Below are 15,841 nucleotides of genomic sequence, written 5' to 3' on the forward strand. Positions count from 1 at the left end.
CTGAGAGACTGGAGTAGGGGGCAGGGCTTCAGATTCTGGGATCATTGGGATCTCTTCTGGGGGGAGTATGACCTGTTCAAAAAGGACGGGTTACACCTGAACCCGAAGGGGACCAATATCCTGGCGGGAAGTTTTAATAGAGCTGTTAGGGAGGGTTTACACTAATTTGGCAGGGGGATGGGAATGGAATGATAGAGCGGAGGAGGGGGAAAACAGAAATGAATCGAAGATAGTGAGCGATAAAGATGTCAGGAAGGACAGGCAGGTGATGGGGCAAATTTGCAGCCATTGGGATGAGCTGCAGTGTACTCAAAGCAAAAAGTACCAAATACTGGACTTAAAGTGTTATACTTAAATGCACGCAGCATAAGGAATAAGGTGGATGATCTTGTCGTACAGCTACAGATTGGCAGGTATGATATTGTGGCCATCACTGAGACCTGGCTAAAGGATGCATGTCTCTGGGAGCAGAACGTCCAAGGATACACGGTGTATCAGAAGGATAGGAAGGTAGGCAGAGGGGGAGGCGTGGCTTTATTGGTAGGAAATGATATTAAATCATTAGAAAGAGGTGATATAGGATCGGAAGGTGCAGAATCTTTATGGGTTGAGCTAAGAAATCGCAGGGGTAAAAGGACCCTGATGGCAGTTGTATACAGGCCTCCTAACAGCTGCAGGGATGTGGATTACAAATTACAACAGGAAATAGAAAAGGCCTGTCAGAAGGGCAGTGTTATGATAATTGTGGGGGATTTTAACATAGAACATAGAATAGTACAGCACAGTACAGGCCCTTCGGCCCACAATGTTGTGCCGAGCCTCAAACTCTGCCTCCCATATAAGCCCCCACCTTAAATTCCTCCAGATACCTGTCTAGCAGTCTCTTAAACTTCACTAGTGTATCTGCCTCCACCACTGACTCAGGCAGTGCATTCCACACACCAACCACTCTCTGAGTAAAAAACCTTCCTCTAATATCCCCCTTGAACTTCCCACCCCTTACCCTAAAGCCACGTCCTCTTGTATTGAGCAGTGGTGCCCTGGAGAAGAGGCGCTGGCTATCCACTCTATCTATTCCTCTTATTATCTTGCGAGTGGATACAGAAAATCAGGTCGGCACTGGATCTCAAGAGAGAATTTGTAGAATGTCTGCGAGATGGCTTTTAGAACAGCTTGTTGTTGAGCCCACTAGGGGATCGGCTGTACTGGATTGGGTGTTGTGTAATGAACCGGAGGTGATTAGAGAGATTGAGGTGAAGGAACCCTTCAGAGGCAAAGATCATAACATGATTGAGTTCACTGTGAAATCTAAGAAAGAGAAGCCGAAATCTGATGTCAGTGGAGTAAAGGAAATTACAGTGGCTTGAGAGAGGAACTGGCCAAAGTTGACTGGAAAGGGACACTGGCCGGAAAGACGGCAGAGCAGCAGTGGCTGGAGTTCATGCGAGAAGTGAGGAAGGTGCAAGACAGGTATATTCCAAAAAAGAAGAAATTTTCTAATGGAAAAAGGATGCAACCGTGGCTGACAAGAGGAGTCAAAGCCAAAGTTAAAGCAAAGGAGAGGGCATACAAGGAAGCAAAAATTAGTGGGAAGACAGAGGATTGGGAAGTTTTTAAAAGCTTACAAAAGGAAACTAAAAAGGTCATTAAGAGGGAAAAGATGAACTATGAAAGGAAGCTAGCAAATAATATCAAAGAGGATACTAAAAGCTTTTTCAAGTATATAAAGAGTGAAAGACAGGTGAGAGTAGATATAGGACCGATAGAAAATGATGCTGGAGAAATTGTAATGGGAGATAAGGAGATGGGGGAAGAACTGAACGAGTATTTTGCATCAGTCTTCACTGAGGAGGACATCAGCAGTATACCGGACACTCAAGGGTGGCAGGGAAGTGTGCGCAGTCACAATTACGACAGAGAAAGCACTCAGGAAGCTGAATAGTCTAAGGGTAGATAAATCTCCCGGACCAGATGGAATGCACCCTCGTGTTCTGAAGGAAGTAGCTGTGGAGATTGCGGAGGCATTAGCGATGATCTTTCAAAAGTCGATAGATTCTGGCATGGTTCCGGAGGACTGGTAGATTGCAAATGTCACTCCGCTATTTAAGAAGGGGGCAAGGCAGCAAAAAGGAAATTATAGACCTGTTAGCTTGACATCGGTGGTTGGGAAGTTGTTGGAGTCGATTGTCAAGGATGAGGTTACGGAGTACCTGGAGGCATATGACAAGATAGACAGAATTCAGCATGGTTTCCTTAAAGGAAAATCCTGCCTGACAAACCTATTGCAATTTTTTTGAGGAAATTACAAGTAGGCTAGACAAGGGAGATGCAGTGGATGTTGTATATTTGGATTTTCAGAAGGCCTTTGACAAGGTGCCACACATGAGGCTGCTTAACAAGGTAACAGCCCATGGAATTACGGGGAAGTTACATACGTGGATAGAGCGTTAGCTGATTGGTAGGAAACAGAGCGGGAATAAGGGGATCCTATTCCGGTTGGCTACCGGTTACCCGTGGTGTTCCACAGGGGTCCGTGTTGGGGCCGCTTCTTTTTACATTGTACATCGACGATTTGGATTATGGAATAGATGGCTTTGTGGCTAAGTTTGCTGATGATACAAAGATAGGTGGAGGGGCTGGTAGTGCTGAGGAAACAGAGTCTGCAGAGAGACTTGGATAGATTGGGAGAATGGGCAAAGAAGTGGCAAATGAAATACAATGTTGGAAAGTGTATGGTTATGGCAGAAGAAATAAGCGGGCAGACTATTATTTAAATAGGGAGAGAATTCAAAGTTCTGAGATGCAACGGGACTTGGGAGTCCTCGCGCAGGATACCCTTAAGGTTAACCTCCAGGTTGAGTCGGTGGTGAAGAAGGTGAATGTAATGTTGGCATTCATTTCTGGAGGAGTAGAGTATAGGAGCAGGGATGTGATGTTGAGGCTCTATAAGGTGCTGGTGAAACCTCACTTGGGAGTACCGTGGGCAGTTTTGGGCTCCTTATTTAAAAAAGGATGTGCTGACGTTGGAGAGGGTTCAGAGAAGATTCACTAGAATGATTCCAGGAATGAGAGGGTTAACATATGAGGAACGTTTGTCCGCTCTTGGACTGTATTCCTTGGAGTTCAGAAGAATGAGGGGGGACCTCATAGAAACATTTTGAATGTTGAAAGGCATGGACAGAGTGGATGTGGCAAAAATGTTTCCCATGGTGAGGGAGTCTAGTACAAGAGGGCATGACTTAAGGATTGAAGGGCACCCATTCAGAACAGAGATGCGAAGTAATTTTTTTAGCCAGAGGGTGGTGAATCTATGGAATTTGTTGCCACGGGTGGCAGTGGAGGCCAAGTCATTGGGTGTATTTAAGGCAGAAATTGATAGGTATCTGAGTAGCCAGGGCATCAAAGGTTATGGTGAGAAGGCGGGGAGTGGGACTAAATGGGAGAATGGATCAGTTCATGATAAAATGGCGGAGCAGACTCGATGGGCCAAATGGCTGACTTCTGCTCCTTTGTCTTATGGTCTTACATTATCATGGGGTCTTTTTTTTTTATTCTATTACAACTTTAAGTCTACAGGGAGTTTGCCCTCATCACGTAGGACATCAATAGAGTAGCTCTTTAGCAGCTAGTTGAAATAACGTTAGCTATGCTAATGAACAAATGACACCTGTTAAACTCACCTCAACATGTCTTTTACAGTCATTTAACCCACCATGGGCAACAGAAAAGTCACTGTTGCAAACAGTGCAGCGAGCAACACTGTCATTATTTTTGACCCCTATTAGGCAGGGGTACACGTTAGTGTGGTCTGGGGTGAAGTGCGTTTTATATTTTCTTTTTTTGGAACACTCTGCCATGGCGCTGCAGGACACTAAACTGAACTGATGGGGGAGGGGGGGGAGGGGAGGGGGAGGGGGAGGGGGAGGGGGAGGGAGAGAGAGAGAGAGAGAGAGAGAGAGAGAGAGAGAGAGAGAGAGAGAGAGAGAGGGAGTGAGAGAGGGAGTGGGAGTGGGAGTGGGAGTGGGAGTGGGAGTGGGAGTGGGAGAGGGAGAGGGAGAGGGAGAGGGAGAGAGAGAGAGAGAGAGAGAGAGAGAGAGAGAGAGAGAGAGAGAGAGAGAGAGAGAGAGAGAGAGAGAGAGAGAGAGAGAGAGAGAGAGAGAGAGAGAGAGAGAGAGAGAGAGAGAGAGAGAGAGAGAGAGAGAGAGAGAGAGAGAGAGGGAGAGAGAGAGGGAGTGAGAGAGGGAGTGAGAGAGGGAGTGAGAGAGGGAGTGGGAGTGGGAGTGGGAGTGGGAGTGGGAGTGGGAGAGGGAGAGGGAGAGGGAGAGAGAGAGAGAGAGAGAGAGAGAGAGAGAGAGAGAGAGAGAGAGAGAGAGAGAGAGAGAGAGAGAGAGAGAGAGAGAGAGAGAGAGAGAGAGAGAGAGAGAGAGGGGGAGAGAGAGAGAGGGAGAGAGAGAGAGGGAGTGAGAGAGAGAGTGAGAGAGGGAGTGAGAGAGGGAGTGGGAGTGGGAGTGGGAGTGGGAGTGGGAGAGGGAGAGGGAGAGGGAGAGGGAGAGGGAGAGGGAGAGGGAGAGGGAGAGGGAGAGGGAGAGGGAGAGGGAGAGGGAGAGGGAGAGGGAGAGGGAGAGGGAGAGGGAGAGGGAGAGGGAGAGGGAGAGGGAGAGGGAGAGGGAGAGGGAGAGGGAGAGGGAGAGGGAGAGAGAGAGAGAGAGAGAGAGAAACTGTAAAGCTCGCCCACAGAGAAAACTGATAGGTTTACTTAGCACAAAGAGAGACCAACCAGGATGCTCTCTGTCACTCTCTCACTAAGTCTGTCACTTGCTCTCAAAAAAAATCCATTCCCGAGATATTGTATATAATTTGCGGGCGTCAGGGAGCTGCTATCAATATGCAGGGAGACTCCCGGAACCTCCAGGAGAGGTGGGATGTCTGCATTCACAATGGTCTCCCTCCCTCTTATAGATTGCCAGAATGCACTGGGTTGGTAAAAGGCTACAGTGGGTCGTGAACTCAGCCAGCTCGACCCAGCCACTCGCCTCTCCAACAAAGATATCTTCGAAAGGCAGCAACCATCATGACGGACTCCAGCTACCCTCTACGTTCCCTCTTCTCATTACTACCATCAGGGAGTCCATAAGACCGCAAGATATTGGAAGGAAAAATGGAGTAGATTATTATTTAAATGGTAAAAAATTACAGCATACTGCTGTGCAGAGGGACTTAGGAGTGCCTGTGCGTGAATCACAAAAGGTTGGTTTGCAGGTGCAACAGGCTATCAAGGCAAATGGACTGTTGGCCTTCATTGCTCGAGGGATTGAATTTAAGAGCAGGGAGGTTATGCTGCAACTGTACAGGGTACTGGTGAGGCTGCACCTGGAGTACTGCGTGCAGTTCTGGTCTCCTTACTTGAGGAAGGATCTACTGGCTTTGGAGCCGGTGCAGAGGAGGTTCACCAGGTAGATTCAAGAGATGAGGGGGTTAGACTATGAGGAGAGATTGAGTCGTCTGGGACTGTACTCACTGGAATTCACAAGAATGAGACATCTTAAAGAAACATATAAAATTATGAAAGGGAGATGAGATAGAGGCAGGAAAGTTGTTTTCACTGGAGGTGAGAGTGGAACTGGGGGACATGGCTCCATCTTAGAACGGGGATGAGAGGAACTGCTTTTCCCAGGGAGTGGTGAATCTGTGGAATTCTCTGCCCAATGAAGCAGTGGAGGCTGCTTCAGTAAATATATTTAAGACAAGGTTGGATAGATTTTTGCATAGAAGGGGAATGAAGAGTTATGTGGAAAATGCAGGTAGGTGGAGATGAGTCATGGCCAGATCAGCCATGATCTTATTGAATGACAGAGCAGGCTTGATGGGCCAGATGGCTGACTCCTGCTCCTATTTCTAATGTTCTTATATAGGAGTAGAATTAGGCCATTTGGCCCATTAAGTCTTCTCCGCCATTTTATCATGGTTGATCCATTTTCCCTCTCAGCCCCAATCTCCTGCCTTCTCCCCATATCCCTTCATGCCATGGAAATCAAGAACCTATCAACCTCTGCTTTAAGTATACCCAATGACTCTGCCTCCAAAGCCGCCCGTGCCAATGAATTCCATAGATTCACCACCCTCTGGATAAAGAAATTCCTCATCTCCATTTTAAATGGACATCTGTCCTTCTAGTCTGAGGCTGGGTCCTCTGGTCTTAGACTCCCCCACCATAGAAGACTTGCAGCCAACATTTTAAGAACGTTCTTCCTCTCTGCCATCAGATTTTTCAATGGTCGACATTTGCATGACCTCACCATTCGGCTCCACTCTGCGTTGCTTAGAGGAATATTTTTAACGCCTTGCACATCACAAAACAACAAACCTCACGACATAATGAACCTGCTTCGGATTTCTGACAAGTCCTGCGTCAAAGCAAACCGAGCACTCACCGTCAAACTGTGCCATCTTGTTGCAGAGTTGCAGCTGGCCCAGGACAGCTTTGAACTGCGGCTGGTTCACACAGGTAACAAACCAGCGGTTGGTGTTGGTGAAGGACTGCCGGAAGGAGGGCTCCAAAACCTGGGGGGACCGAGAGAAGCCAGGGTCAGCCACGCAGCCGGTAAACACCACGTCAAACCGAGCACCGGACCCACGCGCCTCCACCTTCATCCCAGCCACGACACCATGGAGGGATGCAGCCCTTCCAGCCCAAATGAGCCCTCGCCCAATTACACCCACGCGACCGACTAGCTCACTAACCCGTACTGTGGTTGGAAATGTTAAATATATGTGGAGCAGGAACGACGACACAGCAGTAGGACCGAACGTTTTACCGAGTCGCGTTAGCCAACGCACACACACGGCAACTCAGTGTACAAACAATGAACTGGACCCGCTGAGGAAAAAACATACACACTCAGGAGGGAACCCTAATCAATTCATCGCATAGTCGGCCACAAGTGCATCTCTTAAGGAAATCATGCTGATTTTGGCCTATTTCATCCTGTGCCTCCAGGTACACCAAAACTACATCCTTAACAATCTACTCCAGCATCTTCCCCAGCATCTTCCCAACCACTGAGGTCAGACTAACTGACTGAAGATTTCCTTTCTTCTGCTTCTCTCCCTTCTAAAACAGTGGAGTGACATTTGCAATTTTCCATTCCTCTGGAACCATTCCAGAATCCAGTGATTCTGGAAAGATCATTACTAATGCCTCCACAATCTCTCCTCTGTCAAAACCCTGGTCCAGGTGTCTATCTACCTTCAGATCTTTCAGCTTCCCAAGGGCCTTCTCCTTAGTAACAGCAATTGCACTCATTTCCACCCCAACACTCCTGGACATCCGGTATACTGCTAGTCTTCCATAGTGTAAAATACTTCTTCAGTTAGTTCGTCATTTCCTTGTTCCCAACATTTAGATGGAGTGCTATCACGTTTCCTTCTGTTTTTAACATCTACCTACTAATTTCTGTTATATGCCCTCCCTTTTGCGTTTATGCTGTCGTTGATTTTGCCTGTCATCCTCGGTTACCTCATCCTCCTCCTAGAATACTTCATGTTTGTGATGAACCTTTCCTGTGCCTTTGCTGCCCTGCCGTCATCCCTGCCAGTGTCCCCTTCCAATCAACTTTGGCCAGATCCCCTCTCATGCCTCTGTAATTTCCTTTACTCAATTGTAATGCTGATACATTTGATGTTATCTCCTCAAACTGCAGAGTGTACTCTATATTGTGATCACTGCCTTCTAAGGGTTCCTTTACTTTAGGCTTCCTAATTATATCTGGGTCATTACGCAACACCCAATCCAGAAGAGCCATTCCCCTAGTGGGCCCGACAACAAGCTGCTCTAAACCATCTCGTCAACACTCTACAAATTCTCTCTCCTGGGATGCAACACCAGCCGGATTTTCCCCAATCTAGCTGCAGATTTAAATCACCCATGATTATCGTAACATTGCCCTTTTGACATGGCTTTTCTATCTCCTGCTGTAACTTATAGCCTACATCCTGGCTACTTCTGCCACCCACCTGCACCAGGGGTAAATTAGTGGCCAACTGACCAACCAATCAGCATTCTGACTTATAGAATGTGTGGGGAAAACACACACGGAGTCCGAGATCAGGACTAAACTATCTGGGAACCCACAGAAACAAGAAAGTGAACACAAACACACACACACACACTCACACCAGATTAGGACTGAACCGTGCAGATGCCTGAACTCCAGATTTGAGCTGCGGGAGAATCTCAAAGATGATTCCCTGGAATATTCCTTTCCAGCACATAGGTGAGCTTTGTCACTGCGATCAAGGTGAAAGAATGAGGTCACATCGACACAGTGCCTCCAGCAATACCTCCACATGCTAGACTAGTCAGTGACAACCTCTGCCGACCTACCCAAGGTGGGGAATTTGAGGGGGGGGGGGAACGCTGTCAGCACAAGCCTCCTGAAGGCAGCGAGGAGGATGGCCTTGGACACCCAGCAGAGTAAAAGGCCCTTCGGCCCAGCTTGTTGATACTACCAAGCATCTGTCTCCTCCACTGATCCCATTTCCCTACATTTGACCTGCAGCTTTCTAACCCTTAGTAATTCAAGAGCACGTTTAGATGCACAAGTACCTCCCCAGAGAACATTTTTCACTACAGACCTCATTAAACCTCACCCTAATCTATGGCGTCCGCTGTGCTGAGACGAACCCAGGAAGGCAGCAGCCATTATTGAGCACTCACTACCCGGGACATGCCCTCTTGTCAATGCTACATCCAGGCAGGAGGTACAGGAGCCTGAAGTCGCACACTCAATGTTTTAACAGCAGCTTCGAGTCATAGGGAAGTACAGCACAGAAACAGGCCCTTCAGCCCATCAAGTCCACGCCAACTCATTTAAACCGCCGACTGCCATCGACCCGCACCTCTGGACCATAGTCCTTCATACCCCGAGCGCCCACGTACCTAACCAAACTTCTCTTAAATGGCGAAATCGAGCTTGTGTGCCCCACTTGCGCCGGGCAGCTCGTTCCACTCTCACCAACCTCTGGAGCCAAGAAGTTTCCTCTCATGTTCCCCTTAAACTTTTCACCTTCCCACAACCTCTGGTTGTAGTCCCACCCAACCTCAGTGGAAAAAGCCGGCTTGCATTTACCATATCTATACCCCTCATAATTTTGTATACCGCTATCAAATCTCCTCTCAATCTTCCAAGGAATAAAGCCCTCCCCTATTCAATCTTTTCTTACAATTCAGATCCTCCAGACCCGGCAACATCCTTGTAAATTTTCTCTGTACTCTTACAACCTTGTTTACGTCTTTCCCGCAGGTAGGTGACCAAAACTGCACACAATACTCCAAATTAGGCTTCACCTACATCTTGTACAACCCCAGCATAACATCCCATCTCCTGTCCTTCCCCTCTACCATCAAATTTCTGAATGGTTACTTTTTCTTTCTCACGATTTTTACAGTAGCTTGTCGCAACTTTTTCTCTGACATATATATTCAAATTTTATAACTAACCAGATTCTGACTCCCATCTACGCCTCTGCACATAACTTTGTAAAACCTCTACCGCATCCATTTTCAACCTCCTCCAGTCCACAGTAGTCCTTGTAATAAATTAAAACACTCCATCCCCAGCAGCATTCAGCTGAAACTACTCCGCACCCCAACTCCGGTACCACCACATCCTTCCCAGAGAGTGGGCACTGAAACCACAACAGAGTCCTCCAGCTGAGGCCTCTGCTGTACTTTAACTTCCCACCCCTCTTAGCTTGATGCTCCAGCCGATGAAGGCAAGCATCTCACAGACCTCCTTCATCACACTGCCTGCTCGTGGTTTCGGCAAAAGGTGGGGGGCGGGGGTTGAAGAGATCAGTGCCAGGGAATTTTGGACCACAGGAATGGAAGGGAGCTGGCTTCAGAGATGCACAGCATGGAAACCGGCCCTTCGGCCCAAAGTGTCCCTGCTGACCGTGAGCAACTCTTCCTATCTACAGCTGTACAGCGACTGGCTGCATCTGGTCTCTGGTAGGGAGGCTCCAATGCACAGGATCACAAGAAGCTGCAGTACAGGGGCTCCCAACCCTTCTTTTTAATACCACGGACCAATACCATTAAGCAAGGGGTCCCTGGACCCCAGGAACCCCTGCTGACTCAACCAGCTCCATCCGAGCATAAACCTCCCCCACCATTGAAGACACCTTCAAGAAGATGGCATCCATCCCAGGATGTATGTGGCTACATTGGGAGTTTGAGGAGATTTTGGTTCAGCACCTAAAGCACTCACAAATTTCTACAGATGTATCGCAGAGAGCATTCTGACTGGCTGTATCACGGGGGCGGGGGGGGGGGTTTACTGTACAGGATCAAAATAAGCTGCAGAGAGTCATAAACGTAGTCAGCTCCCTCATGGGCACTAGCCTCCATAATATCCAGGACATCTTCAATGAGCAGTATTAAGGACCCCCATCACCAAGGACATACCCTGTTCTCAAGGAGGTACGATTCAAGAACAACTTCTTCCCCTCTGCCATCCGATTTGTGAATGAACCCATGAATGCTACCTCACTACTGTTTTAGTATCTTTGCATTACCCATTTACTGTACCTCACTGGGTTTTTCCTACATTATGTGCTGCGTTGTACTGCTGCTGCAAAGTTAGCAAATTTCACGACGTAAGCCGGCGATTTCAAACCCGATTCTGACTTCCTCTGGCAGCTCGTTACGTACACCCGTCACCTTCTGTACGAGAAGCTTGCCTCTTCCCCAACCCCGTGTTCCCTCTTTACACCCCCCCCCCCCGCCATCCTAGGCCAGGTAAAAAGACTGACCGTTCATCTCATCTGTCGCTCATGGGACAGCACCTCTTGCAGGACAAGGAGCGTGGCAAAGCATCGCTTACAGGGAACAGGGTGCGGAACTGGCATCGCCCGCTGTGCCCGCAGCTCGAAGTGAAACAGATGCACCCCCCCCACCCACCCAAGCGTCATTTACCTGTTTGTAGAGCCACAGCAGGGAACAGACGAGTGTGATGTCGGCCAGGGTGACGCGCTCTCCCACCAGGAAGGTCCTTGTCTTCAGGTGCTCGTTCAGGATGCCCAAGACCTTCTTCACCTCCTCCTTGGCGTGTTCGGTGGCCTGCGAGAGAGCAGCAGTCGTGAAGCTCGGTTTTACGCTGGTCGGCCCGAGGGACCGCGGAGGCCAGACCAGGGCTTTTGCGACTGCAAGCTCCACCACGTCCGGCAACCGTTGCAGCCACCCCGAGCAGTGTCATACATTCAGATTCTACACTACAGGCCCTGGTGAGACCACACCTGGAGTACTGTGTCCAATTTTGGTCTCCAAATTTGAGGAAGGACATTCTAGCTATTGAGGGCGTGCAGCGTAGGCTCACGAGGTTAATTCCCGGGATGGCCGGACTGTCATATGTTGAAAGATTGGAGCGACTGGGCTTGTATAAACTGGAATTTAGAAGGATGAGAGGGGATCTGATTGAAACATACAAGATTATTAAGGGATTGGACACGCTAGAGGCAGGAAACATGTTCCTGATGTTGGGGGAGTCCAGAACCAGAGGCCACAGTTTAAGAATAAGGGGTAGACAATTTAGAACGGAGTTGAGGAAAAACTTTTTCACACAGAGGGTTGTGGATCTGTGGAATGCTCTGCCTCAGAAGGTAGTGGAGGCCAATTCTCTGCATTCTTTCAAAAAAGGTTAGATAGAGCTTTTAAAGATAGCGGAGTGAAGGGATATGAGGAGAAGGCAGGAAAAGGGTACTGATTGTGGATGATCAGCCATGATCACAGTGAATGGCGGTGCTGGCTCGAAGGACTGAATGGCCTACTCCTGCACCTATTGTCTATTACAACACAGAACAGGTACTTAGGCCCACAATGCTGTACTAATCAGTTAACCCACATCAATATGAACCCCTCCTGCATAACTCTGCATGTTCCTGTCATTTGTGTGCCTATTTAAGACAAGATATAGCAGCAGAATATAGGACCACAAGATGCAAGAGCAGAATGAGGCTATTTGGCCGAGTCTGCCCCACCATTTTATCATGGCCGATCCGTTTTTCCTCTCAGCCCCCAAGCTCCTGCCTCTGCCGCCCCCCCCCGACCGATCAAGAATCTATCAATCTCTGCCTTAAACATACCCAATGACTTGGCCTCCACAGCACCTCTGTGGCAACGAATCTTACAGATTCGCCTCTCTCTGTAAAGAAATTCCTCATAGAGCATAGAATAGTACAGCACAGTACAGGCCCTTCGGCCCTCAATGTTGTGCCAACCCTCAAACCCCACCTCCCATATAAGCCCCCACCTTAAATTCCCCATATACCTGTCTAGTAGTCTCTTAAACTTCACGAGTGTATCTGCCTCCACCACTGACTCAGGCAGTGCATTCCACGCACCAACCACTCTCTGAGTAAAAAACCCTCCTTTAATATCCCCCTTGAACTTCCCACTCCTTACCTTAAAGCCATGTCCTCTTGTATTGAGCAGTGGTGCCCTGGGGAAGAGGCACTGGCTATCCATTCTATCTATTCCTCTTATTATCTTGTACACCTCTATCATGTCTCCTCTCATCCTCCTTCTCTCCAAAGAGTAAAGCCCTAGCTCCCTTAATCTCTGATCATAATGCATACTCTCTAAACCAGGCAGCATCCTGGTAAATCTCCTCTGTACCCTTTCCAATGCTTCCACATCCTTCCTATAGTGAGGTGACCAGAACTGGACACAGTACTCCAAGTGTGGCCTAACCAGAGTTTTATAGAGCTGCATCATTACATCGCGATTCTTAAACTCTATCCCTCGACTAATGAAAGCTAACACCCCATAAGCTTTCTTCACTACCCTATCCACCTGTAAGGCAATCTCCTTTCCAAAAGGACGCCCCTCTATTCTGGGGCTGTATCCTCTGGTCTTGAGACTCTCCCACTATAGGAAACATCCTTTCACCATCTGATGGGTTTCAATGAGGTCACCCCTCATTCTTCTGAATTCCAGCAAACGCAGGCCCAGAGCCATCAAACGGTCTTCATATGACAAGCCTGGAACCTCCTCCAACCCTCTCCGGTATCAGCACATCCTAAGATATGATAATTTAAGATAAATGCCCCCAATGTAGCGGCCTCTACCACCACCCCTGGCAAGGTGTTCCAAGCACCCGCAGAAACTAACCTCTGACATCGCCCCTACACTTTCCTCCAGCCACCTTAAGGTTATGACCTCTCGTATTAGCCACTTCCACCCTCAGGAAAAAGCCGCTGGCTGTCCACTCGATCTGCGCCTCTGATCATCAAAATCACCCCAATCAAGAGAAAAGCCCTAGCTCGCTCCTTCTCGAGCAATCTGCTGAGGAGCTGCGGTGTGAGTGGCTACACAGCCTGCCACAGAGAGTCTCCATCATCCCAATACCACCGCCCAGGATATACACTCGGTGGCCCAGCTTATTATGTAAACCTAAACAGGCGATCGTTAATGCAAATGTCGAATCAGCAGGCAGGCACGGCCAAGAGGCTCAGTAGTTGTTCAGACCAAACATCTGAATGGGGGAAGAAATGTGACCCGAGTGACTTCTTTGACTGTGGAATGATTACTGGTGCCAGATGGGTACTATCTCAGAAAACGATCTCCTAGGATTTGCACGCACGACAGTCTGTAGAGTTTACAGAGGACAGTGCGACACCAAAAGACACCCAGTGAGCAGCAGCTCTGTGGATGAAAAGAACAAGAGGGCTCAGAGGAGAATGGTAACTCACATTACCATGTGTTATAAATAGTTGCGCGCAGAAGAGCGTCTCCCAGCGCACAAGATGTCGGACCTCGAGGTGGACGGGCTGCACGTCAGACGACCACACCGGGCTTGCGTTCCTGTACGCAAGTGGCCACGAGTCGCTGGGAAGGGAGACGAACAGAGGGGCCCCGCCTGAAACGCAAGCGCAGAGAGGTCTCCCGAGATGCTGCCGCAGCTATAGAGGGTCAGATTGTTGGCACGTCGCCCGCGGGGGAGGAAATGCCTTCCCGAACGCCCCCCGCCAGCTGCCGCCGAGAATTCTCCACGTCCACGCCGCCGAACAGGGTGAAGTCATTAACCTGACGGCTCTGAAGGGGAAATTACTTTCACTTTATCGATCAGGAAGTCCTTCGCCCCGCCAATCCATAAAATACTGGCTGATCTGAGTGAGGCCACTTCGGTTCTGCTCTAGACTGGGTTTTGAGCAATGAGGAAGGGTTAATTAGCAATCTTGTCGTGAGAGGCCCCTTGGGTAACAGTGACCATAATATGGTGGAATTCTTCATTAAGATGGAGAGTGACATAGTTAATTCAGAAACAAAGGTTCTGAACTTAAAGAGGGATAACTTTGAAGGTATGAGTCGTGAATTAGCTAAGATAGACTGGCAAATGACACTTAAAGGATTGACGGTGGATATGCAATGGCAAGCATTTAAAGATTGCATGGATGAACTACAACAATTGTTCATCCCAGTTTGGCAAAAGAATAAATCAAGGAAGGTAGTGCACCCGTGGCTGACAAGAGAAATTAGGGATAGTATCAATTCCAAAGAAGAAGCATACAAATTAGCCAGAGAAAATGGCTCACCTGAGGACTGGGAGAAATTCAGAGTTCAGCAGAGGAGGACAAAGGGCTTAATTAGGAAGGGGGAAAAAAGATTATGAGAGAAAACTGGCAGGGAACATAAAAACTGACTGTAAAAGCTTTTATAGATATGTAAAAAGGAAAAGACTGGTAAAGACAAATGTAGGTCCCCTACAGACAGAAACAGGTGAATTGATTATGGGGAGCAAGGACATGGCAGACCAATTGAATAATTACTTTGGTTCTGTCTTCACTAAGGAGGACATAAATAATCTTCCAGAAATAGTAGGGGACAGAGGGTCCAGTGAGATGGAGGAACTGAGCAAAATACATGTTAGTAGGGAAGTGGTGTTAGGTAAATTGAAGGGATTAAAGGCAGATAAATCCCCAGGGCCAGATGGTCTGCATCCCAGAGTGCTTAAGGAAGTAGCCCAAGAAATAGTGGATGCATTAGTGATAATTTTTCAAAACTCGTTAGATTCTGGACTAGTTCCTGAGGATTGGAGGGTGGCTAATGTAACCCCACTTTTTAAAAAAGGAGGGAGAGAAACCGGGGAATTATAGACCGGTTAGCCTAACGTCGGTGGTGGGGAAACTGCTGGAGTCAGTTATCAAAGATGTGATAACAGCACATTTGGAAAGCGGTGAAATCATGGGACAAAGTCAGCATGGATTTGTGAAAGGAAAATCATGTCTGACTAAGCTCATAGAATTTTTTGAGGATGTAGCTAGTAGAGCGGATAGGGGAGAACCAGTGGATGTGGTATATTTGGATTTTCAAAAGGCTTTTGACAAGGTCCCACACAGGAGATTAGTGTGCAAACTTTAAAGCACACGGTATTGGGGGTAAGGTATTGATGTGTATAGAGAATTGGTTAGCAGACAGGAAGCAAAGAGTGGGAATAAACGGGACCTTTTCAGAATGGCAGGCAGTGACTAGTGGGGTACCGCAAGGCTCAGTGCTGGGACCCCAGTTGTTTACAATATATATTAATGACTTGGATGAGGGAATTAAATGCAGCATCTCCAAGTTTGCGGATGACACGAAGCTGGGCGGCAGTGTTAGCTGTGAGGAGGATGCTAAGAGGATGCAGGGTGACTTGGATAGGTTGGGTGAGTGGGCAAATTCATGGCAGATGCAATTTAATGTGGATAAATGTGAAGTTATCCACTTTGGTGGCAAAAATAGGAAAACAGATTATTATCTGAATGGTGGCCGATTAGGAAAAGGGGAGGTGCAACGAGACCTGGG

At 48.1% G+C, this 15,841-nt stretch overlaps 1 protein-coding gene across 1 annotated transcript in view; it reads right to left on the reverse strand.

The window, feature by feature from the left end:
* Window positions 1-15,841, reverse strand: part of eef1g (eukaryotic translation elongation factor 1 gamma) — a 49,764-nt gene that overhangs the window by 22,905 nt on the left and 11,018 nt on the right. The window contains exons 5-6 of the mRNA XM_063036157.1: window positions 10,976-11,119; window positions 6,432-6,561 (exon numbers count right to left, since the gene is read on the reverse strand). Coding sequence (XP_062892227.1) covers window positions 6,432-6,561; window positions 10,976-11,119 — 274 coding nt within the window. The remainder of the gene's footprint in view (window positions 1-6,431; window positions 6,562-10,975; window positions 11,120-15,841) is intronic.

The sequence above is a fragment of the Mobula hypostoma genome, chromosome 30, assembly GCF_963921235.1.
Source record: "Mobula hypostoma chromosome 30, sMobHyp1.1, whole genome shotgun sequence".
Lineage (NCBI taxonomy): Eukaryota > Metazoa > Chordata > Chondrichthyes > Myliobatiformes > Myliobatidae > Mobula > Mobula hypostoma.